Source organism: Heliangelus exortis, chromosome 9, assembly GCF_036169615.1.
Source record: "Heliangelus exortis chromosome 9, bHelExo1.hap1, whole genome shotgun sequence".
Taxonomy (NCBI): domain Eukaryota; kingdom Metazoa; phylum Chordata; class Aves; order Apodiformes; family Trochilidae; genus Heliangelus; species Heliangelus exortis.
The window spans coordinates 14649362-14674610 of record NC_092430.1 but is presented as its reverse complement, the minus strand read 5'-3'; the positions used below and the strand labels follow the sequence as shown (position 1 = coordinate 14674610).

Below are 25249 nucleotides of genomic sequence, written 5' to 3'. Positions count from 1 at the left end.
TCCCCATCTGCATCTCTGCTCCCCATATTATACTTATTTTGGCTCCCTACCCCCACTATGTGCATATTTGTGCAGTGTCAGAAAAAGCAGAAAGAAAGCACTGAATTTTGCACAACTGATTTGATTATTTCAGATAAGCATGTAAAGCACTTTATTCGGTACCACAAATTACATAAAAATGCTCTTTACAGTTCTTTACTTTGCTTCACTCTATGAATATTGCAGTACAGACAAAAAAAACAAAAAAACCCCACAACCAAACAAAAACCAGAAATGGGGTGATACTTCAAGGCTAGATGACTCCAGGAATAGCTGTGATTCTGTATCACTGATTTTCAAGCTTGCCATGGGTTATCATGGAAAGGTATGTATCTAAACTAGGTTACAGTTTGAAAAACTACCTAGCATAACTTGGATGTCTCTTGCCAGTTTCAAAAGTAAGTAGAAATAGAATTCTACTGCAGAAGAAACAGTAGCCACAAAGTTAAGAATATTTTTTAGAAAATAATTCAGCCACCTTTTTCTGTCAGAGGTGAAAATACCTGACATTCCCTTCAAGTGGTAGAAGCTGGGCATATCAGAGACTTGGCTGAAAAGAGCTGGTTGCTCAAAATTTTTTGGTTCTGAGAATAATCACATCACTGAGAAGACTACTAAGTATGGTCCAAGACAAGAGTAGTCCTGGTTCTGCTTCTGGGACAGAAGTTTAACTGGGAAGTCCCATGGAAGATGGGTCACAGGTGGAGTGTAACTGAACCAAAGATGTATTTGAGCATATTGGTAGGCATATCTAACTACAATATGTTTATCCTGGATAATAAAAACAGCAGAAAAAATAAAATGCTTCAGCTGCAGCATAACTTAGACCAACACACTGGCTGCTCTGGGTATGTGATTATGGGATGAAGACATCAACAGTGCTATTGCTGCTGGACCGAGCGAGATCAAAGCAAATTATGCAAATCTCTGTTCTATACCTACCAAATTTAGTGCAAACATCCTAAAGGAAAAAGAATAAAAAGGACTACTACTTGAAGAAAGATGGGTTGAGGAATGAGTTCCACAATTCCTGATGGACACTCCAGAAGAGAGCATCATGATGAGTTGTTACCCACAAAGGTGACTCAGCGAAGTGAGAGGTCAGAGGCAACTCAGAGTCCTAGGCTGAAGGTCCCATCTCTGCACCATGAGGGGCTGGTTAAGCCTCAGGGAGAGAGCCTCCAAGGAGGCTGCCACTGCTGACCTAAGATGACCCAAAGCAGTGTAACACAAAGCTTTCAACAGAGAGAGGTATGGCCACCATGACTGCCTCCACCCCCTGACACAGGGGAGAAGCAAAGATCATTATGAGGCTTAAGACACAGTGAGTTCCCACCCCAGGCAGTGGGAACACACAGACAGGCACACACAGACACACTCACCAGCCACTTCATGACAGACTGTGATTTGTAAAGCACTGCTGCTTCCATATCCCTGAATATTTAGGGCAAGACTTTTTAATCAGTAAAAATGCACCCATGTTTTGTCAGAGGGGAATGAGATGTAGGGAATATCCTGGGGACAGATCCTTTGGAAATATCCTGTGAAAGCTGATGTCTCTTGTGGAAAGATCCTTCTTTCCACAAGAGACATCAACTTTTTCCCCAAGAGACAAAAAGAAAACAGAGCAAAGCAATATTATTTATTTTTTTTTCATTTACTTAGTAAGTTATGTTAGCATGGGAAAAATCAAAACCCCAGACCCAAATGTCTTTTTCTTCTGGCTTTCCCCTCTGTTTCTTTCACTAGGGCAGCAAAAGTTCACCAGACAACTTTCTGAATCTTTGGGAGCAAAGCCAGAAATCATCCCCCCTGCCCTGCAGACTGCTGGGCTCAAATTACTTAGTGGATTATCTCTTTATGATTAAAGGATTTTGGCTCATGTTCAGAGATGCTACAGTCCTTCCCATGAGGGGTCCTGTTTACTCAACCAGATCAGCATTTGATGGAAGTGGAAATGTTTGGAGAAAGAGGGACCAGCCACCAATTTGGATTCAGTTCAGTATATTCCTGTGAAAAGGTGCCAGATTTAGGTATAGGTTGGGCACAAGATGGAGAAGAAGCCTTTTTTTTTTCCTCATGAACGCATGTCTTGCCTGAATTATTTGAAAATATTAAAAAAAACTCATGTCCAGAAGGGGTATAAGAAATAATTGATCCCAGTAAAGTCCTCCGAGACCTTCAGGTAGAAAGAAAAAAACCATGTATTTGTACATCTGTTGCCTATATTCTTAACCCAGCACCTGTGCTATGTAAATACTTATCCTATGCCTGATGATAAATGCAATAAAACACCACTTAATGAATTAATTCTAAAAGTCAAGCAACATGCTGTATCTACCCAGCTTACCAGGACTTTCAAGTCCTCCCTCCCAGAGCCCCACAGAGATAGGGCACGGCTGCTTCAGTTGCCATCCCTGGTATCCTTTGACTTTTGCCACAGCCTGGGGACTTTCTTTGCATGGGACAGAACATGTGGGCAAGAGAAAGAGGGGTCTCATGCTCCAGAAATCTCATCTTGCTTGCTGCAGCTCCTCCAGCTCTAATGGGATGGGATTCATAGCACTGCTTGCTCTGAGCTTAAAAATAACTCAACTGAAGCAGTTAGAAAGATTGATGTCTTTCAGCAAGTACCTTTCTTCCAGCCTGTATACAAGCAATCTCCTGACACAGCACAGAAACATCTTTCTATTAGGAACAGGGTATCATCATCCTATCCACAAGTGCCATCCAAAACCTGATCAGGCATCTTTGCTCCACTATTTCTCTCATATACCAGGCTGGACCTGCAGCCCCAATGGCCAGAGAGCTCCTACTTGCCAAGTTGACCCAATTCATTCCTGTGTGTTTAACCCAACTGCCAACTCATCCAAAGGTCACACAGCTGCACATTGGCTGTATGAAGCCCCATGAGTGCAGGTTTGGCTTCAGTGAATCCTCCAGAAGCTGGAATGAATCTGTCTGCAGGGACAAGCCACAAATTGGCTTCTCTAAGACATCTCCTTCCTGGTCATCTGCTTTATCTCACACCTTTCTTTGCAAGACAGTTGAATTGTTAGGATTTAATGGAGTCTTACTGCCCAGAAAACCACCCAGGAATGCAGATGCTTTTCAGAGTTCCCATGCCCCAGGCTTTGCTCCCTCCTGCTAAGGCAAAGGCCCTGCACACAAGTGCTGTCTAGTAGGTGAAGCAAGAAGCTGGTAGTCTCAGCATTCCCCTGCACACACCCAGTTGCTTTGCTTTCATGCATACCTGCCAGAATACAGATGCCCTAGCAGGGGTCTGCCTAGCAAAACCCACTACAGACTGATATCAAGGGCAGGATATTTATCCTGACTACCAGTAATGGATAAATCTATGAAGATAAAATCTCTGTAGCCCACTGCTAGGTGTAGGTCAAGGTCCTGCTGAGATAGCTACATTGCAAGGGTAAGTGCAGACACAGGTAAGTGACCTTGGTTTGCTTCAACATATGATCAAATAAAGTTACTTATTATGAAAGCCTTCACATGGCCCTTTGCATCTGTAATCATTTTGCCATTCCAGTGGACACATACAGCTCCTTTAAGATTCAGATGACATACTGGTGAGCACTCTGAATGTCTGAAAACTTACATTTCCAATGCAGAAGGAAAATGCCTGAGTCACCATTTTATCAGGTGCTGAATAAGAACAGTTTATTTTTTCATGTCTATAATTATGTGTTTGCGAGGGGCTGGAGCAGCTCTCAGAACGAGGAGAAAGATGCTCGAGCAAGCTGTGCTGATAGAGAGGGCCTTTGGTTGGACAGGGCAGGGGGATTAAACAATGCTGGGGCCAGCAGAAACTGATGCTCCCTAGCAATGGATGCTCTGCTTGTTTCTTTCCAGAACTCCTCCTCACAGTCCAATAAATGTTTGATCTATGGAAAGGATCAGAAGGACTGGGCAGGAAGAAAATAAAGGTTTTATTTGGCTTGGGGACTTTTGGACAATGATACTACATTTCTATAATTAAATCAGTCCCAATCCAGGCCAGGAATGACAAATACAAACAAAAGCCAGCTTCCCCACTCAAAGCTCATTAAAGTCACAGCATTTCCTAGCTAACAGGCAGGCCAGGATTGGCTCATTTACCAGCTCTTCCCTAGACGTCGTTCCTTTCTGACAAGGAGAGAAAGAATGGAGCAGAAAAAAAGAAGGAAATACACAGCTGGTATCATTCTTGACATATGGCTGGATCTGGGTGTTTGCTTTCTGCAGTTCAGTGCCTGACAGACAGCATGGCCCCTCCATCAGACAGCTGTCGATACTGGGAAAATTGAGTTTACTCTTAATGAAAGGCCATGGGCAATAAGCAATCAGCCAGTATGATCTTCATCCCGTGGTTAATGATGCAGGGGATATTTGTCTACTGCCATGGCTCTCACACCTCTGCAACTAAACATCCGAGTCACATCCCAAAATGGGAGGGGCACTTCATTTTTAGACTTGACTTGGGTGTATCTCAGGATGGAAAAAATTTCAGGACCAATGAACATGATGCAAATGTCACAGTGAGGGGTTTAGTACCTCACTGTTACAAGAATAGGTATGTGTGTGTAAAAAAAAAAAAAAAAAAAAAATTAATTTCCTACTCTAATTTACCTCTCACCACTAGCATCAGCACAGGGAGGGGATTAAGAATATGTGTCTGTGGATGATGAGAGCATAAGCCTGTTCCCCTCTGCTACACAAGAGTGAAAACACTGAGGAACTGCAGTCTCGGTACCTTGCTCCCAGAAGAAGAACCTCTATGTCAACTCAAAGATTGAATCTGCCCTACAAATCCCTAAGCCAAACCAAGTTTCTCAGCCTGCCTGAAGAAAATGCTCTAGAGACTCATTTATCTTACCTTGTTAATTTGTCACATATTTAAAACAAAACAAAAAATCCCACCTTGTCAGCAATAAATGTTCCCTGCATGCACATGTCTCCTCAGGAGGGAGTAAGAGACTTGACAGATGAGAGCCATAATAACCCTTTATGCGTGCCAGGAAACTGCTTAAATACTACTAGGGCCATGTAAGAATCCATAGAAACCCCAGTTGGATCTGACTTTCTAAATTGCAAGATCAACCACTTAGATGAAAGAATCTCTTATGTTGCATCAAGTGGACTTGAGAAGGAAGCAGAAGGTAATAATCATCTTCAGGCTTTTAACAAACATCTGAAAGTAGAGAGGTAATAGATGAAAGGAGATCAATAAATGTATTACCAAATTAAACTTCCACAGGAAATATTTAGACATCACAGAAGCTGGCACCTTAAGAAAAAGAGAGAGAAAACAGAGCAGAAAAAGAGGAAAATCTTCAAAACTGTTCTCAGATGGCCATTTACATTGGCAATCATGCTGATTACACACACAAATTAGGCAAACAATCATCAATATTTTTTTCAAAATCAAGCCCCATTTGTGTTACTCTCAAGAGTTTCCAATCAACAGTGTTCAATTGCAAATGCAGAACAGTTTAGTCATCAAAAAGCAAAAGACTGAAGAACATACTGAACAAGAAAGAAAAACAATCTCTTCCCTGTCTTTCCCATGTTTCTGTAACCAACTCCTCCTCAGAATTTAAAAGAACATATTCTATTGACACAAGCCATAAAATGATTTTGGTTTAATGAGCTCCTCTTGTTTCTTAAAATAGAGATAAAAATGTAACTGCACAATACAAGTAACTTTCAAGGGGTTACTATCAGAGTATAAACGTAACTACCTACCATCTGACTTCCTGACTGCTACTAATACTCTTTATAGAAATTTCAAAAATTGTTTCGAAGTGTTATTTACCCTTTCATCATTAAAATCACTTACATGTTATAATACACCTAAGCCTGAGCAATGAAAATTTCCTTCTCAGAATAAGCACATTTTTAGCAAACCATTTAAGCATGGGCTTAAAATTAACTAGCTGATTGAGGTCACAGCCCACATTGCCTGCAGGTGATGTAGAGAGATTAAGCAAGCCCTAAACAACAGAGAAAACGCTGTTTTCACTGAAATCTACCTCCTGAGACACCTCCATTAATATTTAGAGGCTCTGCCCTCATACAGACCTGCACCAGAGCACTTCCAATGGCTGTATCTGGTTTAGTGTTGTGTTGGAAGCCTTCACTGAGCAAGGCTCTTTTGCAGAGACAAAAGGAGGAGCATTTGTTGCCCACAGGTCCATCACTGGCTACCCCAGCTACTGGCTGGCCACTCACTGACCCTGCAGGCCTTGGCTTACAGGTCACATTTAACCGTTTAGAAAGCAGTTGCCCTCGTGTTTCTCTTAAGCAGCCAACATGTTATCTCTGGCAAGCTGTACTCCCACTGAACCTTAAATACTTTATCCATGAGACGTTTTATAATGCATGGGCTTTTAATGGGAGCTTACTGAACAGTTGGGAGTCTCAAATGCCTCTTAAAACACAAATGAGGAATCTCAGCATTGCTCTAAAATTCGCATGGTGCATTTTCTGCTAAATACCTAAAATCCTAACCCATTCCTCCAGTTCCACTGTCCAGCCAGAAATTTTGAACTGCTTTGAAACTTACAGTTCTTCAGTGGTTGGTACAGGACTGGTGTTAGTCCTAGAACCCCCTTACAAGGGCAGCAGCACTGTCTCCCTTGTACAGATGGGGTGGTGTGAGAACGTGTTGTGTGGCAGGCAGGAGAAGGTGTGGTGGTATCTGGGTGGAGTTACACACAGACACTCACAGCCTAAAGGTCAGACTGAGCAACCCTCACTGCACTCAGTGGAGATCTTGTCAGTACCAACAACAAGGTTTAAACTGCTACTCATCTCTCCACACAGGAGATACGTTGTACAACAGAGCTAAGCTTTACCCCAGATACTCTGCTTCCTCTCATCTGGCAAACCCAGGACAGCTGCAGAGGCCTGCACTGGAAAGGCAGCATCTCAGCCCTCACTCCACCACCTCTCATCAGTGTGGAACTGGTTCCCCTGCTCTTGCCTTGGCCAACAGGCAGCCAGCCACCACCCCAGATCCTCAGGCAGAAAGGAATTCAAAGCATCCAAAAGATGAAACCATGTCTCAAGGTGATTCTCCACACTTCACATCACACACACAGCTTTCAGCATGGCCATCCTCAGGTCCTGACATAGCTGAACAGCTGGATAAAGCTGTGCCCACATGCAGTTCAAGCTATCAGTATAATCACAGGCTTGTAAGGACCAATGCATGAAGAAACTTAAAATTTGGCTGTAAGAGCCCATTCACCATCCTGCTCTTTCTGCATCCCACAAGACAATTAACTACCACCTCTCCAGATGAACCAACCCCACTGTTTGTGAGCCCCTGTAGATGGGAGCTCAGATCTGGTCCATCATAAATGAATTCAAAGCAAATAGATGCCTTGCCTTGTTTTTCTTGGTGCTTCAGGCAAGAGAAGGACTGAGGGAGTGAGATGCCTGCCTGTGGCCTCAGGGAACAAATGCAAGAGCTGCTTTTGGCAACAGGCACTGCCAAGTGTGGATGGGGAATGCCACTGCACAGGGCATGCCAGTCTAGATCAAACCTCCTGCTATGAAAAGACAGACTTCTCATTCTGGAGGACACACTGAATTTTAGGCAACTGTGGAAACTTAGATCTACTGAGGATTCATTTCTCCATGGCAAACTGATTTGTGTGAGATGCCTACTCGAGCTGTTTGATGGAAATGTAATGCAGAGATGGGCTGTCTGACAGCGCAGCTGCTTTGCCCTTTGCTTTAGCCTCTGTTGAAGAGCTGGGCACACAGCTGACAGCCACAGGGATGAGAGAATTCACGAGGAAGAACATGTACAGCAAACATGAGCCACCAGTAAACCCAGGAGTATTCTTCTTCCATACGCAAGAATAAGAAAATCATTTAAGGGAAAAAAAAAAAAAAAAAAAAACAACAAATTAGAAAGAAGCACAAGAGGATGTTTCAGTTAATTTCTCACATTTAGCCCTTCCATCTTCATGTTATAATAGTCTGTTTTTCCTGTTGTACTTCCCTCATTGCAACAAGCACTTACCAGAAGGGGGAATGGTTTAGAGAAAGGCAACAAAAAAGATCAGAGTCTTTAGACTGTGAGAGAGACATCTTAGGAGGGGTATGTGTGAGGTACATTAAATCAAAAGTGTCTGGGGATCATGATAAGGTCAGTTCTTTACCAGCTCATTCTATACTAAGTCTCAAGGCAGAAGGAACCAAGTTGAAAACAAAGGAAGTTAAGGATTTCTTCATGCAACAGGTCTGGGAAAATCCTGTTGGCAGGACATTATGATGTTAAAAATACATATGAACTCAAAGAGAGTCTGGTCAAATACATGGAAGAGAAATTCACTGAGAACTGAACCATGTCTGACTCAGAAAATTTCCTAGGCAGAAAATAGCTGGCAGTTGGGAGGGCATTTGGGGGACATATGATATAGCTGTTTTCTTACTTTTTTCTATTTGTTTCATGTGGATGGAGAAAGAATACTGGGCTAGATGAACATTTTATCCTAGCCCTGTTTAATTACCCTCATATTTTTCTGTTAATTGATACTGACTCCATATGTCTGTCTTGTTTTTTTAACTTTTTTCCAGAGATGCTTATTTTTTGCCAAATAATGCCCTCCAGTCTTTAGTAAACCAGTGAAGATCTTGGTCTGTAACACAACAGTTCTGTAGATAAAGCAAGGCTGAAACAGGGATTAAGACACTGGCTCCTGGTCTCAAGGCTTAAAGAGAAACTACAAAAGTGCTGTAACAGAAGACTGTCCTTGGCAGTCAGTGGGGCAACATGTGCTCACTCAGTAGCAAGCACATCTTTCCTCTCTAAAGTTTAATACCAGCGGTGCTTTACCAACCAAATGAACATTCTCATAAATCACAGAGATGCCTTTCTTCCCCCAACACCACTGTCCCATCCTCTGCTTCTGCAGCCTGGGAGCAGCAAAGCAGTGGGGAAAGGTTGCCAGGGTTGAAACCTGCACTGAGTTTGGAGCTCACCCAAGCAAGCAGCAGGACAAGAGAGAAACAGAAATGACACACCTCCAGGCTGAGCTCAAGGTGGGAGTCAGACCCACACCCACCTTTCCAACACACTTGAGAGTTCTGCATTTCTCTCTCTGTGCCCTTAGGACTGGTGTTCTTTTTCAGGTCATGCCCAAGCCAAGTTTTCCTATTAAAAACCCATCTCCTCTGTGAATATTAGGTAGATGATGATCTCTCCCCATGGTGCAGGGGCCACCTTGTGCCATATGGCCATATACGGCCATAGAACAGTCTCCAAGAAGCACCCTTGGCTACCCCCAAAACCAGTGAGCCTGTCTGGATATTTCTCCAAGTTTGGGTTTTTTTCCACTACTAGCAACAAAAGCCTCTGGTCTTGAGTAATTTTTATCTTTAGCAGACAATCATATAGTAACTGTGGTTCCTGACCTTATTCATGCTCCTTATTCATGCTTGAAATACCCATCTGAAAAAAATTTCATTTTTCTAATTCACCTTTTCTAACCTCATGAAAAACACCAAGCCAACCCTAAAAAAAACAAAGTTGTGTCACCTTCTTGGCAGAGATGCTGTGAAGGAGCTGCAGACCAGCAACAGATCTCCAGTGAGATGTAGGATGTGTTTCAGCCACTCACCAAGCAGGTGGAGGCAGGGAAGGACCAGTTTACTGAGAAGCCTGCAAGCAATTGGGAGGCATGAATTATATCCCCAGAACTGCTTCATTAGGGTGAGAACAGTAAAGGATTCATCACAGAAACTCCAGCAAATGTAGAAACAGAGTAAAGAGCAAACTGAGTTTCTCCGTTTATGCCATAAAGGCAAACCCCAGTCATTGGAGAGGAACATCCAAGCATGGCCGCAGGATGTTGAGCCCTACATGAATATTTATATACATATTTGTCTCATCAACCAGCCAAATATTTACAAAGATTATACTTGCTTACACAGAACATGAATACCTGGGGAAATCAGCCTTTCAAAAGCAATGCCTAGGAGTCCCTCCAGCCTCACCAATATGTCACCTGGAATATTTCTAAGCTGTTTCTAAGTTGAGGAAGCAGGTAAGTAAAGGGCCTAGGCACACAGAGCTGGGAGCAAGGGGAGCACCAGGACAGGAGGTGTGCCTGACCATCAGGGTCTGAGCTCAAATTTCACTGCTGTGATTCCATGTAGGGTCAGATTCACTTAAACACACTCTGAACACTACTTGATTTTGTTTATAAACATCCATGTCTTGCATGAGACCAGAGCCTGCTGCATATAGGCTATCCACACATAAAATTAAGAGCTAATGTCTCCACCAGCAAACCACCATGGAAGAGGAAAAGCAATGGCAACAGTAAGTCACAGGAACTTGGAAAAACAGCAGCAGCACATTGTCTGCCTGGTCCCATCAGCAGTACCATCATTATTGTGCACTTTGGTTTTCATTTCACTTCATGTTCCTGCTCCTGGACCTTTCTCCTGAAGGACCCAGCATTTCCTCTGCATCCGGCCAGAGTCCCTGCAGGTACACTGGCACAGTCACTGGGGCACCAAAGTCTGTTTGAGAGGACACCATAGAAGGTCAAACGCTGGGACCAAATCGACTAAATCTGTTACAATGCTAGCACAAGGCATGGAATATTCTTCTTTCAATCCCTTTCACTGTCTCCCGAAGCACCAGCAACATCAGCAACTAGGTATGAGGGCTATAACCCTGGTGATAAGGCCGGTGTGTTTCTCAGATGGGACTCCTGACCTACAGCAAGCAGATGCCCCAGCTGGTTCCATGCAGACTTGTGCTGAGAAACTAGCGGGATGGATACAAGAACAGAGAGCAGAAACTCCCCATGGCTCAGCTCTGCCAAAGACAAGCAACAACTGCAGTCAAGTTGCTTCATCTCACTGTACTTACTGTTACCCACCCAGACCCTGAGCAGTGAGATTGCCAGGCTACCCCCAAGTGAGTTTTCAAGTGAACAAATGGATGTGAATGCGCATTAAAGCAGGAAGAGGACACTAATAGGGAAACAATTAATTATTTCATGGGTTTTAGAATGGACTTTTTTCCTATTCTTTCCTCTTATCTGAAACAAACAAAGCTATAAGGGAATAAATACAATTCCACAGATAATCCACACTTTGGATCCTGGAAGCATTCAGTGCCCACTTCTGTAAAACAAAACAACGATAATGACTCACACTGGGGCTGTGGGTGGCTTGTCACAAAATTAGCAGCAGCTTCCATGCTCCCAGCTGAGACTGGCTTTGCTGGGTTGTTTTCACAGATCTCCAGGACAGCAATTTAGCATATGCAAATAGGCCCAGCAACCAATCGCAGCCACAATACTAGAAAAGCACAAACATGCCATTTAGAAAAATGCTTTGCCATACAAAACATGATTACCTTCTTCCATGCCATTTCAGGCAAAGGAAAGAAATGCTATTTTTGTTATTAAATGTTATAAATCTCTCTTCCTCCAAGAGGAGGAGCCTACTTAAAGGCCTTTTAAGCAAACATTTATTCATACAACTGAAAGCTTTGTGTACTACCATCACATAAGCTTTCGGAGCCTGATGAACTTTTGATGATATCTGTATGACCTGGCTTAAAATACTTAGAACTAACAACTGGAAACAGTTTGGCAAAAAAGGAACAGGTTACTTTAAGGAAAGCAGCAGAAAGGGCTGTGGGAAGAGAAGTGGACTACTTTGGAGACAAAGTTCAGTAAGCCAGAAGCTGATCATTCTCACAAAGCAGTTGGAGAGTAGCTCTCACAAAGTAGCTTATTTAAAAAACAGGGCTTTGCAACTGGAAACTATTGGCTGTGAACAGATTCATACCTATATTGGGTTGGAAAGGACCTTAAAAATTATGTGGTTCCAACCCCCCTGTCATGGGCAGGGACACCTTCCACTATACTAGGCTGAACATCTCCAGAGGGGTCTGCTGAAAACAGAAAACAAGCCTAATATCAATCATCTGTTGGACAAGAAAAACACAGAGAATTTTAGGAATGACACACCTTAAAAAATGTTGAAAGCCACTCATCTAAAACAATACTTCTGGTAAGTGTTCAAGCACATGATGACCTTAAAATGGGACTATGTGCACGCAAATGTGCACTGAGATGGTTCGCTGAACTGAGACCTGCCTCCGGAAATACTTCTTGGTCTTTGGGTGGATGGGACCCGACAATCTTCACACAGCTCTTAAGGTGAAAGCATTTGCTTTGAAACTCACCAGCTTTAATATCTGCTTATGAATCTCAATTCTTTTGTTACTTTTCAATTGGAAGAACTGGAACCCAGAAGACATTTTGTGTATGGAGATATTCAGGACAATCACTGTAAAAGCTCATAAAATATTTTATTAAATTCTTGGCTAACATTTCCCAATGAGACTTACAGTTTGTAACTTGTCACAATTGCACATGGTGTTTAAATGGAGACAAGTTCTTCCTTTTTCTTTGGTTTAGTCTGGGAAGTGAAAGAAGTTAAAATTTACTTCTTTGCAAAACTATGTAAGCCTCTAGGTGAGAACTGCCACAAACCAGCCAACCTCTGCTTCAGACAGCTACTTAATTAAGATTACAGCTACTGCAGAAAATAAAGCTTATTTTGCCTAAATTTGCTCATTCGTTGAAAGTAAAGTATTTCATGAATATGGTCCCGTATCAGTGATGCTCTGGTAGGACCCGCACAAGTTTCAAGGCTCAGAAGACTGGGTGAAAACCCACCAATTCCAGACTCCCAGCAATGTAAACTCAGACATCTGCATTGCCAAAGCACCTCACACCCAGGGTGTCCCACAGACCTGCATTTGCTATTGAAGGTTTATGAAATATGCAAACAGAACAATAAAATCCTGCATAATATCACAGAATTTCCTTTGCATTACTACACAGAACTGGCTTCATGCACTTAAAAAGTCATATGTGCACAACTAGGTTCATTATAATCTGTATCTCTGAACTTCCGTATGAAAGAACCCAAGCAATGTCACCAAATAAAACTCTATGAAATCCATCATTTCAAGCTCAGCAGGAAAGTATTTTTTTAAGAAAGATGCACAAGCACTATGAGCTTCCAGGAGAGATGCTTAGCATATGTCTACATGAGAAGGTTACTCCAGAATAAAGGAAAGTGGATTTAAAATGCTATAGCTATTCTTGAATAATACCCTAGAGGAGTGCTCCTATTATAAAATAAAAGATTTTTCAGAGTTTTGGTTAATTCATTTCCCAGGTCAATTAAACTAAATCAGACAAAGGTATTCTTTCCACTAGCACATGAGTATCAACAACAGGAATTATCCTGGAACAGCACAGGTACTTGACTTCCACTGGTCAGCAAGTGTTACTTTTCCAGATTCACAACAGGAAGAGGGAGTCAAGGCAAAATATATGCAGGGACACTGACACATTCTGAACAGTGGCAGAAAATGGCAAGAAAGGGACATGCTGCAGGAAGGACAAAGTGTCAGTAACATCGAGGCTAATAGCACCGCCACAATTTGACCCTGCCTTCTAAGGCAGAATGTTCATTCCTATTGTCCCAAATAACAAAATTTGTCTAGTAATGCTTAGAGAAATGGAAAGACCTATTGTGCCAGACATTTTTTTTAATTTACTGTAAAGGTAGTATTAACCAGCATACTTCCAGGTGCATCTCCAAATTTTACCAGTGCAAAAGCCTCAGGGAAGCCAAGTTCAGGATTTACTTGCAATGAGCTTAATTTCTACAGGGGCTATCAATGTGCAGAATAGGGATTTAAACTGAGAAGTACTCTTATCTGAAATGTTTGTGAACAGATCAGTCTCTGGATACAAACAGGCCTCTACTGTTGAAAACACATTGCTGATGAATGTTGTTGCTAGTTGATGTGATGATGTGAGATATATCTGTTTTTTAGAAATTGTACATCCCACAGAAGAATCTGTATAGGAGCCACAGGCAAAGCAGGCATGAGACAATTTGTACAGCCACTTAAGAAGTTTTTATGGAGGATGACTGAAACCCTTACTAGCAGAAATCTCCATGCTTCTATTAGTACAGTCTGTGGGGACATGGCTTTCTGCACCAAAGTTGCTGCCAATTAGGTACAGGTCATCTGAAATGGTTCTTCACAACTCCATTCAGAGTTACATCAACACTGCAATCACTATCTGATGCTTACCGTGAGTTTAACCGTGAGTGTTACACTTACCGTGAGTGTAGTAGCTATCAATGTCATAGTATTGACTAGGAAGTCAAAAGCAAAATGAATTCTGGACTGGCAAACCACACCTCCCAATTAAAGGGGAAAAAGGTGCTAGCAGAGGAAATAAATTAACTAAAAATAACAAAATTATGATTGCATTACCCAGAAGGGAAGTATTTCTGCACATACAATACCATCAGTCAACTTACAAATTCTAAAACTAAAATACCAAGTGAAATACATGGAAGATGATACAGGATGCTACTGTGCTTAAGTACTTGCAAAGAAATACACAAAGGACTAGGAATAAATTTCTTGCTCTGTACTACTATGAATTACCTAGACTTTTATGGTGCCTGGAGACCCATTAAACCCCCATAAAGAAAGGTGCTGTTCAAGCAATCGAAGAAGCCTGCCCCTCCCCAGACTAAGATAAGTGTCAGCAGACCTCAGAAGTGGGGCATAAGAGGACAACAGGCTAGAGTTAGCTGCGAGTAGAGGGGGGAGGTCTTGACACAGCAATAACAAAAAGCTTAATGGTTTTGCAGACATTACAGTTATCTTTAATGTTTCACTGCTTTTATTTGAAGTATCATATGTTTATTTCTGTAACAATCAGGAGTGGTGTAAAGCTCTAAGTCAGCACAACATATGAGTAAGAATCTAACTTTAAATACATTCTTACATCTTTATGACTTATTTGAATTAAAGAAAACATAGATAGGTGGGGTGCAAAGGGCTTGGTCAATCTGTCATTCAACTTAAGCACACAAAGTGCCAAACAGCTTGGTATAAATCATCTACTATCAGGATAACTCTCCAGATTGGAGGATTAAGGGCATTTAACTAGCTCACAGCACTCTAGGCCGCTGCTGGAGTAGTCTATGTTTCCATGGTCCTTCCTTTCTTGTAATTTATAATCCTTCTGCTGGTTTACATCTCTGACTGCCATAGCCCCCATAGTGCCATGCTGGGGGCAGCATTACACCTTTAGGACTGTTACAGCAGTATACACTTATCTCCTGTAACATGCTTGCCTTTTGAAGCAGCAGCAAGAACTATCCTCCAGCAGGCCTGGTCCACAGTGACCCCTTCCTAGATGGAAGCTTTCATTTTAATTGCACATTTTTCAAGACCATAAAGCCCAACCTTAATGGAAAAAGGAACAAATGCAGCCAAGAAAAGGAAACATTTTAGCAGCCTGACTTAAAGCAACAGGCCACATCTAGAGTGCTCAGGCTCATGGCAGCATGGGGCTACTACCTGGAGATAACAATAGGAAATGGCTCCCCAAGGACTGAATCCTTACAGCACAACATCATAAAATACAAAGCCTACACAATGTTCAGTATCACTCCATCAGAGTAGGAGAGATAAGGAAAAATTCAATCACAACATATACATCAAGCATATTTCAGCACCAGCCCCACCAGTAAAGCTTCAACAGTAGCAGGGCAACTACTACGAGACTACCATCAGCTTCTGTTTCACTGAAGTTACACCCTATGGCCATATTTTCACCAGATTATTGCACTCTTCACAGCCCCAGGCTTCCAAGTGACACAACCCAAACTTTCACACAGAGCACTAAAAAGAAAATGCCAGTGTAGTTTCTCACTGAAAAGAGAACACTGTGCATAATGCTTCCAAGCACAGATTGTTCTATTTATTCATTGTGTAGTGCTTCCAAGCAGGGCAGAAAATACTTTCAAGGGAGCAAAGCTACTCTCTCAAAGATTTAAAGCACATCCTCTATTTCCATGAGCCAGTCCCAGACAACAACTTGCACATGAGTCTTGTGGGAGGGAAGAGGATACTGAGGCATAAACAGGTGACTACAAACATTAACAAAGGGCCAAAACATTAACAAGCAGGCCCAAAAGGGAATCCAGGCTACTTCAGTGTTCCCCCAAGTACAGCCTTTGTCTTCAATGGAAAATATCAGGATGCATGGAAATTTTTGTCCTCTAGGACTAAGATATCATGTTAGGAAGCAACAGAAGAGTTACCAAAGCAATACTCGAAAACATGTTCTTGTAAGCATCTAGTATCAAAAGATTACAATGTTCAAGTTTTGATAAGCAGATCTAGTCAAAAGCCACGCACAAACTAAAGCCCTGTCAAGCTCAAAGCAGCAGAGTTAGTGCTGTAACTTCTGCAAATCTTAATAATGTTGTGTTTCTTTCTTGCAGACATTTACCCAGTCTTGCAGAAAAGGAAAGTCGGACTCACAAAACAGCAGAAATTGCAGAGACAACACTTTAACGAGATCACCCTAAAACTGAGGGGTGCCACAACAAACCAAGGCACTCATGTGCTTTTCCCATTCTTCAAAGTGTCTGGATGCAACTCAAGATCAAGCACATTCTTCAGCCCTTCATTCAACTGCACTCTGCACCTTGGTACACCCTCCAGCAATGCTCCCTCCCCAGCACACTGGGAACTGAGAGAGGTGTTGGGAGTCTCCCAATCTCCCACCAGTAGTAGATGGGAATTTCCCTTTGCTTATAGGGAAGCAATCAAGAGCACATTCAACACCCTCCCCCAGAAAAATGTTGCAGCATTGCTACTACAAACAAAGGGTATAAAAGCCATTACAGCAGGCCCAACCCCAACTCTGGAGTCACACAGGGCCACAGGTACTCTGGGAAAGGTTATCATTATCTTCATCAGGAGACAATGGAAGCAATAGTTGGGGGTTCCAGATAGGATGGGAGACATGTGGGTCCTATATGGAAAAGAAAGACCTGTGGGAAGGTTCTGTGTGGGTGCAGGTGTGACGGGAGAAACCAGTAAGGTCTATATATGAGACAGAAATCCACGTGGGGAAGAGAGACCTGTGGGGCAAATTCTATCTGGATAATAGCTGCAGGTGGGGTATGGAACCTGAGCAGGGAACACAGGTAGGGTGGAGGTATCGAGTGGATAAGGGAATGGGTTGGGGACGGTACCACGAGTTGGGGGGGAGGGAGGAGGAAATACACGACGACATGAGACCCTGGTTTGGGAGATCGCAGATTGATAGGCACTCGGAACCGGGGTGGGATCAGCACCGCGGACAGCGGCCGGTCCCTCCGGCCACCTGTGCGGGGAGCCAGCGAAGAGGGGAAAAAGGAGAGTTGGGGAAGAGGGGGGTGGGAAAGGCTGGGAGAAGGGGGGAAGACAAGGAAACGGGGCCAGCCCGGGACGGCAGTGGGGACAAGGACGCGCGCTCCCCACCTGGGCTGTTGTTGGATCTCAGGCGCCTTCCACAGAGACACTGCAGCATATGCGAGCCTTTCTCCAGGAGAAGCCCGAGAATCCTCATGGATTTCACTTTGTGGCGCCCTCCCGCTCCTCGGAAAAAGGACCGGCCCGGAGCGGCCGGCTCTCAGCGGCGGGGGGCCGGACCCCCGCGCCGCCAAACTTCCCGGCCCATCATCGTGCCCGGGGGAGGGTGAGGGACCCCGCCGCCACTTCTCGGGACTTCTCTGCTGGGGGAGGGCAGGCTGTGCCGGGAAGGGGGTCGGGCTAGCTGGAAGGACGTCAAGCCCTAGAAACCCGGGCAGCCGGCTCCTAGCTCTGCCCCCTGCAGGCACAGTCCCCGCCGGGACCGCCCCGCCGCCGGTTCCGCTGGCCAGGAAGGCGGGCAGAGGCTCTCGCCGGGTGCCTCCTCTGCAGCTCCGGCCGCCGAGCCCGGTCCCGCCGCCCCGAAGTTGTCCGAGTGTCGGGGGGGAGGGATGGAGGCGCCTCACGTCCCCGTCGCTCGCCACCCGGGATGCTCCCCAGGGCAGAGCAAGCTCGGTCTGCCAGCGGTATCCCCAGCGACAGAAAGCACCACGTGGGGGGCGAGGAGTGGCGGCACTGACTACAGCCTTTCCGGCTCCCTGCCTGACTGAAACCACGGGACCTGCAACGTGGCTTGTGAAAAAGACACACCTCTTGTCTTAAATCGCCAGTAGGAGCGTGTGCTTGGAAGCAAGGGTGTTCCTATAAGCACACGCTTTAAACAAGCAAAGCTCTTTCTTTACACTTACTGACCCTAAGATATCAGCTTCTTGCAAAGGCCACTCCATTGAGTCTGAAGGTTCTTTTTTTTTGTTTCGTTTTTTTGCACATTTGTATACTATTGCCATCACAGTGTTGTAGACTTACTTCATATGCCAGGAAGGTTGGGAAAAGATGCTCTCTTTAGAGCTGTCTTCGATGCATGAGTCCACCCAAGTGCAAAACCTATCACACAAAGCAGGAAAGCACAGAAAGGTCCTCAGAAGAAACAGTATATAAAAAAACCTCTTAAATGAACTCCTGCACCTGAGTAGACTCCAATACTCCAGAAAAGGCATCTGCCTCTTGGATATATCTCAACCTTGCACCAGGGTGAATTTTTACCTGGATTACCTTGGGCTCAAGCAGATTTACCTAATAATGCACCACCTTTCGAAAGCAGCTTTTGCTTTTGTTTCTCCCAGCAAAAGTGGCCAGGCTTGTCTAGAAAGTGCACTTGAGGATATAACAGGCTTTTTGCAGGGATGCAAGAATGGGAATACAGGCTTAGTGGGTAATACCTACAAGGAAGTCTCTCTATTCCAAGCAAAAAGAATGAGGTGCAGTTAGAACAATATGGGACACAACCCTGTTTTGCTCACTGGGAAACCCATTAGGATGGAACAGTAAAAGCTGCAAAATACAGAGATCAGAGTACCAAGGTGCATTAAACAAGGTATAGCAAGAGAAATGCTGTTCTAGTATAAGGCTCTATTGAGGATTTGTGGCAAAACTAGTATTTGTCAGAGCACCTGTAGTCTTTCATGTCCTCAGTAAACATCCTACAGCTTCAGTTTTCCCCTAGAACAAGGAAAAGGTGAATAGTTAAATATTTCATGAAATTGAAGCTCTTATTTTCCAGTCAGCCCTACTTAGTACACCAAAACCAGCATTCAGCCAGAACCAAAACCAGTAGCATACAGTACAGGACAGTTAAAAGGATGCAAGGTATTAATAGCTAATCCCTGGGATCCATGCTAAACTCAGTTTTTGTCTGTGACTCATGCTGAAAACCATCCTTCTGTATGTCTTAATTCATAAACTATTTTACGCAAGACCTTGCACATGGACCAAGTCACAGCAAAGCACTAAATGAAAGTGCCCTTCTCTTCCTCCTCACTGACCCAGGATCATTGTTCCAGTGACACTGCTTAGCAATACTTGCACCACAGCACACATGGAAGACTACTTTGCCATGTCAGGGCACATACCAAACTGAGGCTACATCTGTTACACCTTCCCTACACCCACAGTTGTCCTTCAGTTCCTCCCTATACTAGATCAATGAGAAAGCTTGCAGCCCCCCTGGAACAAGGCCAGAAGTAGTTTGCACAGTGAAGCCTTAAAACATAACTAGTTCTTGAGTAGTTCTATAATGGCACAAAAAATAGTCCTCTTTCTGCAAATGCATCAGCAGCATGTTTGAGATGAGAACAGTTCTGGATCTGGCAGATCAAGGACAGTACAGTGAGATCTGAAGTCAAGGTGCCCTCCTTGCTTAGCAACCAACAAGGGGCCGTAAATGAGTGGGCTCTGATTTAAAAATGCTGGTACTGAAGTGCAGCACCATGTACCAGGAGAGACACACACTTACAAGTTACACATATTAAGCTAGCATGGGAACAGGCAGGCATTATCATTTGAACACATAAGGACAAAGATTATGAGCACAGTATAGATGTAAAGGAAGAAAAAGCAGAGTGCAACAGGTAGCTAAAGTGTGAGTCCTTTGTTTGTTAAACTAACCCAGCTATTCTTGGAAAATCTACTCTGAATAACCCACAAAACCACTTATTCCTGTTTCTTTGGAGGGTTCCATCATATTTCAGTAGGGTTGATGATCCAGGCTTAACAGGTGTGCTATGCCTTCTGTCTCTGTGGGACAGGCTCCAAGCGGTCAGCTCCTGATTCACATCAGAGGAAAGGAGAGCAGAATCAAAGCAGTGAAAAGAATGAACGAGTGTTACTTGACATTTACAGAGGGCGATAAGGACAGCAACTAGCACATGCTCTTCTTTCAAACTGGGTAGGTTTAAGTTTAAACAAAAAATGGGAGTATAAAAATGGCAAAATATGATTCTTTTGGAACAGTGATGCATATGACTCAAGTGTTTACATGCCACAAATACTCAGTAATATCATGTACCCAATTAGGTAAATCTTAACCCAGTAAACAAAGCTTACGGAATTTAAAAAAAATAAATGGAGCTGACATAAATTAAGATATTGCTAGATGAGTTAACTCATTTTAATCTAAAACCCAGGTAAACCAAAATAAATGTTATTTCTCTGAAAAGGGGACAGCATGTGCCTAAGCAATAATTCCATGGAACATAAGTGATGCATAAATCCTTCTATGGTTCCAGTGATGGTCTTGCACTATTAAATAATAATGGAAATAACATCTCAAAAGTTACTGTGAAAATGCTACAGATATTTAAATTTTACCAATCCGTAGAACATGGGTATTAGAAATGCTACTGTTCTTGAATAAAAGCAGAGATTACATTTGCTGGAACACAAAGAAAGCTGTGAAAGACTCGTTGAGGTCAGAAGACAGTTGCAGAGAACACAGTGTCATGTGTGTTTCTCTCTTATTAAATTAAAATGCCATTGGCCTTCTGAAGCATGGAGCAGAAATGAGAATATGTTTGGGATTATGGAATTTAAATTAATACGTGCTACTAAAAAGAGGAATGCACTGTGCTCTGATCAGAGAAAAATAAGGTGATTTAGCAGACAAGGCTCTTTGCTAGGTATTAAAATAGCATAATGTTCATAAGTTCATCAGCAACAAAAGCCAGAAAAGAAAGAAGATTTACAAAAGCTCAAAGAAGAGACTATTCAGGAAAGGTAATTTCCTTGTGCTCATACAAAACCAGATAAACTTTCAAGATGCTGGATCCATTCTGTTTGTTTTCACCCATACCAACTACCTGTAGTTCTTTGAACACTGTGATTAGTACACAGAAAAATAGCCTCCTCAGGCCTTTGGGGTTTGGGTTTTTTAGGTTAGGTTGGTTGGTTTTTCCAAGTCTTTGCCCCTGCTGTATTTTCTGGCCAACCACAGGCAAATATGGTGAGAAATGGCTCATTAACCTCCACAGCTTTGTCCACAGTGGTGCTGAGATTCAAATCTCAGCCATTGTCCCTCCCTGTAAATTTATAAAGCTCCTATGAGCATTTCTTAACACTCACCCCATGGAACTACTTGTGGTCAGTGATGGTGTATTCTTTGGTGATGGCAGATAACCATGTCCCAGCACCTTTCTTTGCTGGAGCCATTTGAGCAAAAACTGCCCTGGAAAGGATCAAGCAACATCCCTTTCCAGTGCAAACAAGTGCTTACCCCCCTGTCTTCACTGTGCTGAGTATTTCTGCTTACCCTTTGTCCCTTCTTCATGCAGCAGAACACTGCTGACAAGGAGAGATGGCAAGGTCTGCTTCAGAGACACACAAACCATGTAAAGCTTTTGCTGCATCCAGCTCCACCAAAGCAGAAAATGCTCATGCCAGAGCCAGTGGGAGCTGCAGTACAAAGTTCAGGGGTTTGCTGAAGGTCACACAATAAATGTGTGGCCAAGCAGGGAATCATCTGTCAGTCCTCATTCTAGTGATTTAATGAGAGGATTAGTCTCTTCCTGATCAGTATAAAATTGCACTCATTATAAGGCAAAGTTTGCAGCTATTCTGCTGGAAACTACCATGGAAAAAGTATACCCCATACCTTCTGACAGCAAGTGGAGGATAAAGAAGGAAAAAAAGAAAAGAAAGACTGCTTTTTTTTGTATATCAGACAAGGAAAGTCAGTTCTTTGGTTGCTTTTCTGTGAACAAAAAGCAGAGCTTTTGTATGAACAAGAGGGAACAGTAACCACTTTCCCCAGCTCCTGGTGGTGAGACTGACTGGTGGGCTCCTCTCAGCCACTGAAATGAACTCAAGAGAAAAAAGGTTGCCCCATAGCCATAATTAATTAATAGGTTTATTCTCAGATGTAAAAAGCTCACAGTAATGAGTACTTAGTAGCTGCATTTCCAGACACTAAGAAACCAAATACTAAATGTTAAGAAGGCTCTGTGTATTAAATATTTCCAATCTGAATTAATGAGAAGTGTTGTTATGGATATTTTTCAGCATAGTGATGCTTTACCAGAGGGTGGAACTTCTAGGACTTCTCCAGACCTGTTTTGGTAGTAGTACCAGCAGCTCAGAAAAGATGCTCTGGTGAAAAGGGGCAGCCATACACTGCTCCTTCCAGATGCTTCCAGTGTCCTGCAGCCTTGCAATTTCCTCATCCACCAGATGCCTTGCAGTGTGTTAAGAACTTGCAAGTTAAGAACCCTTGATGGATTTCACCAGAAGAAATTTTTATAATTGTTTTTTGAAGCTAGTAATACCGGTCCCTTTACTATCTTTTGGTAAGAAATTCTAAAGGTTAATCATGCAGCAGGAAAAGCTTTTATTAATTTAAAACTGCTCTCAGTAGTTCCATTTAATACCTTAGCTGTTATATTGTGAAATGGTAATTTTATGTTCTCAATGACAGTCATGGCTTTATACACCTCTGTCGTATTTCCCTCCTTAATTGTTTCATTTCTCAAGACACCTGAAAATGCCTAATCTGTTCCATCACTCCCCAAGCAGCAGCTGTTCTGCACACTCCACTGACCTTGTCACTGTTTCCTGTGCCTTTCTAGTTCTGTTGCATCCTTTTTGAGACAGGATAACTAGAGCTGCACACAACACTCTGTGTGCAAGTGCAGCAGGGATTTCTAGCCCAGCATGATGAAATGTTAAATTTGCTCTCTGTATCTTTCCCAGTATTTTCTGCTTCCCTCTGCTGAGGGAGATCTACGCTGTCTCTAAGGGCTTTTTCCAGAGAGAAAGAGGCCCCAGTAGAACCCCTTACCATGAGTTACCATAAATATATATATTTGGAGGGGGTTATCCATGGTACATTACCCTGCACTCCTCAGTTTATACTGCTGTTAGTTCATCAGACATTGTGTATCAGGAGGATCCTTCTGCAACTCTCTCCGCTTTGTTTTTTCTTACTCCAGATTACTTTGTCTCGTCTCCATACCCACACTCTTCAAGATCATTTAGGACCATGCTGGACTGCACAGTCCTGTCCCTGTCTACTGGCTATTTCCCCACTGATGAGACCTGACCTTTTCTCTTTAAAGCAAACACCCAGTGAGGAAAGAGTTTTAGACATCCAAGTGTATGACCCCTTCTGTATCACCATTTCCCAAATGCTCAGGGAATGCCAAGAAATTTGGGGGGCATGTTCCCTTCCACAAGAGCTGTGCAGCCCCTTCTCCAGATGACCAAGCCTTCCTGCCAGTTCCCTGTGGGGTAGGGGTGGACTGTTTTTTTTGTAGGTGGCTGAACTTCATGGCAAACCCCAGATATTGCCACATTTGTCCTTTTCATCTGAGAGCAGCAGAAGCACCTTCTACAAAGGCAACCTCCTTGGAGGGCACAATTCCCCTGCCAGCTCTGTTTGCTGTTTCACATTGATCACTCTCTGCAGCCCCTCACAACGGAAAACACACAGAAAGGCAGAAGATCTCCCCTGTCTGCCAATCCCTCCAGGCTCAGAGGTCATAAGAGAGAAAAGCAGATTATAAAGGTTGTAATGCAGCTGGTGAGGGGAAGATCTGAGCCACAGGGCCACAGTAATTGAGGTTATTAATCCATGGTAGGCAGTGATGGCTTTGCATGAGGCATGATAAGTTTGGAGAGCGACAGCTCCTAGCTGCACCAAGAGGTTTTTAAGGTGGGCAAGCATGCAAGCTTGCTGGCCAGCAGAGCTGTCAGGCACTGCCCACTGGCTGGCCCCTGGGCTCCTCTGCTTTCAGCAGTCTCTGAGGCAAAGCCAGCACTGGAACTGCTGCATCTTCCAAATTCAACCACGTCTTTGCTCCCAATTCACTGCATGAAATGTCAACAACTGGAAGGCCACTTTCCTCATCTAAGTATGCAAGTAACCCACCCATCTCGCCAGGAAAAGTTGGGAGGCCTAATAAAGGAGAGCAGGTGCAACAGACCACGTCTGCAAGAAGACAACTCCCCTTCCCCTCCAGCAAACTCACTCCTAATGTTCAGAAGCATATTTAGGAGCAGCATCTGTGGAAGTATGAACATCCCCATCTGCCTACTTCCAGTGACACTTAGAGCCTTTTACTGTCATCTAGATCTGAAGCGTATTTATTCGGGCATGCTAATACAACACGTGGCACAGTCTTTGTAACAAGCAAGTTTTTTGCCAGCCTACCTCCTTGTCTTGAGAATGATGGTACAAGAAACGCTTTCTGCTCCAATTCACAGCTTCTCAAATCATAGTAAAGCCACTACCAGGGCATGACAGTTCAGGCCCTCTTAAGTGGCCATGGTAGCTGAAGAGCACATGAAGACACAGCTGAAACAGGGATTGCATTGGCAAGACAATTATTCTGGAACAGATAACCCCCAGCTCCTGCAGTGTTGCATCACTAAGGCAGCAGGGTCTTTACCAAATCCACACAAAAGTTTGTCCCTTTTGGTTCTGAAGCAAAAAAAAAGACAAAGGCTAGGAATGAAAATAACAACTACATGTATAGCCACACTGTATCTACTGTTAAGAAAAATTCACATTTCAAAAGAACAGAAGACTGGATTTATAAAAGCCAACCTTGAAATCCTGGTGTCTAAGACAGAACTTCCTACTGGGGTACATTTGTTTGAGGTAAATTCCTCTTATTTTGGGGGGGGAAATTCCTTTTCTGACACTGTCTCATGCAGTGTAGTCCTCACCAGAGTGCAAGAGCTAAGACACTCAGATTTTCTTTCTCAGGGAACACTTTTGCTTTTGGGTTAGATGTTCCAAAGTAGTAAAAATACAAACATACGTTGCTCTTTTTTAAAATCATATTTTCTGAAGTATTTCAAATGTGTTGAAATATTATGATAATATTGCAAAGTTTCAAGGGAAGGTTTTGACCTTATCAAAATGAAACA

At 43.3% G+C, this 25249-nt stretch overlaps 1 protein-coding gene across 3 annotated transcripts in view; it reads right to left on the bottom strand.

Annotated features, from left to right (window-relative positions):
* The window catches only part of FGF12 (fibroblast growth factor 12), a 230517-nt gene that overhangs the window by 122136 nt on the left and 83132 nt on the right, over positions 1–25249 (bottom strand). Inside the window, exon 1 of one of the 3 annotated variants that reach the window (XM_071752288.1) lies at positions 17441–18231. The exons of the other annotated variants lie outside the window; for them this stretch is intronic. Within the exon in view, the coding sequence (XP_071608389.1) occupies positions 17441–17528 (88 nt within the window). The 5' untranslated portion in view covers positions 17529–18231. Of the gene's footprint in view, positions 1–17440; positions 18232–25249 lie in introns of those variants that run through there. 3 annotated transcript variants of the gene reach the window in all.